This window comes from Seriola lalandi, unplaced genomic scaffold (genome assembly GCF_002814215.2).
Source record: "Seriola lalandi dorsalis isolate HSWRI2012SDOR001 ecotype SW California unplaced genomic scaffold, Sedor1 jcf7180002052044, whole genome shotgun sequence".
NCBI classification, from domain to species: Eukaryota; Metazoa; Chordata; class Actinopteri; order Carangiformes; family Carangidae; genus Seriola; species Seriola lalandi.
Window position 1 is genome coordinate 1 of NW_019522597.1, and position 3,067 is coordinate 3,067.

A 3,067-nucleotide genomic window follows, 5' to 3' on the forward strand; every position below is an offset into this window, starting at 1 on the left:
TTACAGCTCTGATCGATCAGGAGCCGATTGATCCGATCGGTTCAGGGTTACTGATCACAGACTGAAGACACATTACAACTGTAACCTCAGGTCCTGGATACATGACTTAATATTGATTAACATAAACAGCTGTGTTAATGAGGATCTGATGAATATTCTGAGTCAGTTAAATAAATCAGGAACTAAGTGTTCACCTGATCCAGACTGTAAATAAACGTCTGTTCTGCCCCCTGCTGGAGAAACAACAGCTGCACACATTTGGACCATTGTATTTTTAATCTGTCTTTCAGTCCAGAGTCAGGATCAAACTCCACAACAAACACCAGATCCTACATTTCCCACAATGCAATTTCACACCGTCTCCACTGTTTTGGATTCACATGTTTTCCTACTATCGCACGCGGCTGCAGCGTTGAGCCGTCCACACACTTTTGGCCGTGTAGTGTGTGACTGTTTGGTCTGACCTGCATGGGGAAGCCGGGCATGGGCAGCAGAGAAGATGATTGGCTGACGACCTCGGGGCCGCTCTCCATCCTGGTCTGATTTGGCAGCTGCAGAGACGGAGGACAGACGGGATGAGGACGGACAAACTAATGCAACTCGTTTGAAATGTTTTTGAGACATTAAATATTAAAGTTTTAAAAACAGATCAGAGCCTCAGTGTTTCTCTGGCGTGCTGCTGAGAGGACCGTCAGAGAAACACTGACTGTCTGAGGCGTCAGGGTCAAAGTCTTTGATCATTTCCTCTGTTTTGTTCTTGTGTTGTAAAGAAACAGAATCTGTGTTCAGAGACTCTGAATAAAGCCACAGCCTGAAGTTAAATCCTGACTGTGTCTCAGAACCTGAAGCTGCTCGACCTCGGCTCAGATACTTGTCTGTAGGGACGCCGCCGACACCATCATCTAAGACGGCGTACGTTCTATCAGTCTCACACGGCCGACATGTTTTGATTTGGCAGCCTGTCGGATGGAGGCGGGGCTACACTACACAGCGCTTCTATCAGAGTGTTTGAAGGTGATCGGTGACTAGAAGCATTAACTCACATCTACTGATCACGTATCTTTAATGAAAATTGGCCGATCAATCGGGGTGTCCCTTCTCGTTGGACTTTCAGACTCATGTTGGGACGAGCTGTTTTTCTACATTTGAGAGCTCGGGTTGTTTTCTGGTCTGTGACATCAGGTCACATGATCATACATCACAACTAACGTCAGCAGGTGTACGAGACTAAAGTGGAGATGGAAACAGATGAGCAGAGTGTGGCTTTAGGACAGGACTGGATGCAGGGGGGTGGATTAGGAAGACAGGGCTACATACAAATATGTTTGGTCCAGGAGCAGTGCTAAGAGGGCCGGCCAAGGCCTGGAAGAAATCAGGAGGCTTAGTAAAGATGAGCTCCTCCTCTTCCTCAAAATCTGCTAGAGTTTTTAACAGGTCAGGAGGTAGAAGAGGCGAGCTCTTGTTGTCCTAATGAGAAAGGAAGCCAGAAGAAGAAGAAGAAGAAGAAGAAGGAGGAGGACAGGAGAAAGGGGGGGGTAAAAAAAGAAGAGAAAAAGAAAGCAAGCCGGTAAGAGAGGTGAAGAAGGAAAGTTGTGCTGAAAGCTACAAAGCAGCTGGAAACAGATCAGAGCAGGTTCAACATCACACAGGACGCTCAGCTCGACATTCAACATCATCTCATGGAGAAAAGTTCAGACACACATCAGCTGCTTGATTTCACTCCTGCACTGATCAATAACATCCTCCGTCTCACAGGAGACGTCTCACCACTCAAACACTTTCTCTCTCTCCGCCCTGCATCTGTAAACCGCCCCCCGGGAGTCACAAGGTCATCCACGTGTTTCTGTTCCCTGACGACACATTAATATTATCTGAGAAGTTTTTGGTTCTTTATCTCCAAAGTCGAACTCTTTTATCAGGTTCTACTTCTGAGCAAATCAGCAGTTAGAATACAAACAAGACGACCAATCAGCTTCATGGCGCTGCACTGAAAACAACACAGACATAAGAATAAGAGGTGCCAGTGCAGATGTTTTAAATCTTACTGAGGAGTTTATCTTTATTGTTAGCACGCTAGCCAGCTAATGCCTTACAGGTAATTAAATATTCTAAATTTTAATTGCCGGGGTCTTAATTGCACTAATTTCATTCATTCATCTTTTTTTTTCCTTTTCTCCCCCAAAATAATCCAAACAATAAGAAACAAAAGCTAATCCTGCCGTTACACTGCCCTGCTGTCTAACCTAAAGCAAACTCAAGCTGAAGGTTCATGTCTGTTCACACCTGCAATGCTTCACTGGAATAAGAGAAACAGATTCCTCATAAAACAAGATGTGACAGAACGCATCACTTTAACTCTCTCAGACTGTAAGGTCATGTTGTAAAGCGAATCATGACTCAGCTGTTTGACAATCATCATGTTTCTAAGTTCTCAGGACTACAAGGTTCGACCTACAGAACAACCCGTCTGACCTGTAGAACACGTTGAGGTCGCCGAGGTCGAACCTTATAGTTCCAAGGGTCGAGATATGGAACGTGTGACATGAACACCAGACCGTCACTTCTCCTTCAACAAACTTCTTCACCTCTGTGAACACGTCTGTCTTTTCTGGCTGCAGACACCCTAACCTGCTGTAATCCAGACCAGGACCAGTCCAGGTCCAGGTCCAGGTCCAGGTCCAGACCAAGAACCCTGGTTTATATTTCTGCTTTAAACTGTCACTCTTCTCTAATCTGTAAGAAGCTCCAGCTCCACAATGTTATAATTCAGTTTCTGTCCAGACCAGAAGAGTTAAAACATCAAACTTTAAGAACTAGAACCTCTGACTGGACCTGTCACTTTTACTGCTGCAGGAAACTGTCCAATCAGAAAAGAGACAACTCAGGAAAAAAACTAAGCAGGAAGAGATGCAAGCAGCACAGAGACAGAAAGCAGCAGGACAGGACCAGCTCCTCCCCCCTCACGGTCCCCCAGAGAGCCGCTCACCTCAAACGGGGGCCCCCGGGGCCCGGCAGAGGCGTCCTGCTCCGAGCAGATCCCACCCGGCGGGGGCCTCTTCATCCTGTC

General features: G+C 46.3%; 1 protein-coding gene across 1 annotated transcript in view; it reads right to left on the reverse strand.

The window, feature by feature from the left end:
- Positions 1 to 46: 46 nt before the first annotated feature.
- Positions 47 to 3,067, reverse strand: part of smg7 (SMG7 nonsense mediated mRNA decay factor) — a 15,625-nt gene continuing 12,604 nt past the window's right edge. The window contains exons 14-16 of the mRNA XM_087172107.1: positions 2,987 to 3,062; positions 1,318 to 1,467; positions 47 to 551 (exon numbers count right to left, since the gene is read on the reverse strand). Coding sequence (XP_087028233.1) covers positions 330 to 551; positions 1,318 to 1,467; positions 2,987 to 3,062 — 448 coding nt within the window. The 3' untranslated portion in view covers positions 47 to 329. The remainder of the gene's footprint in view (positions 552 to 1,317; positions 1,468 to 2,986; positions 3,063 to 3,067) is intronic.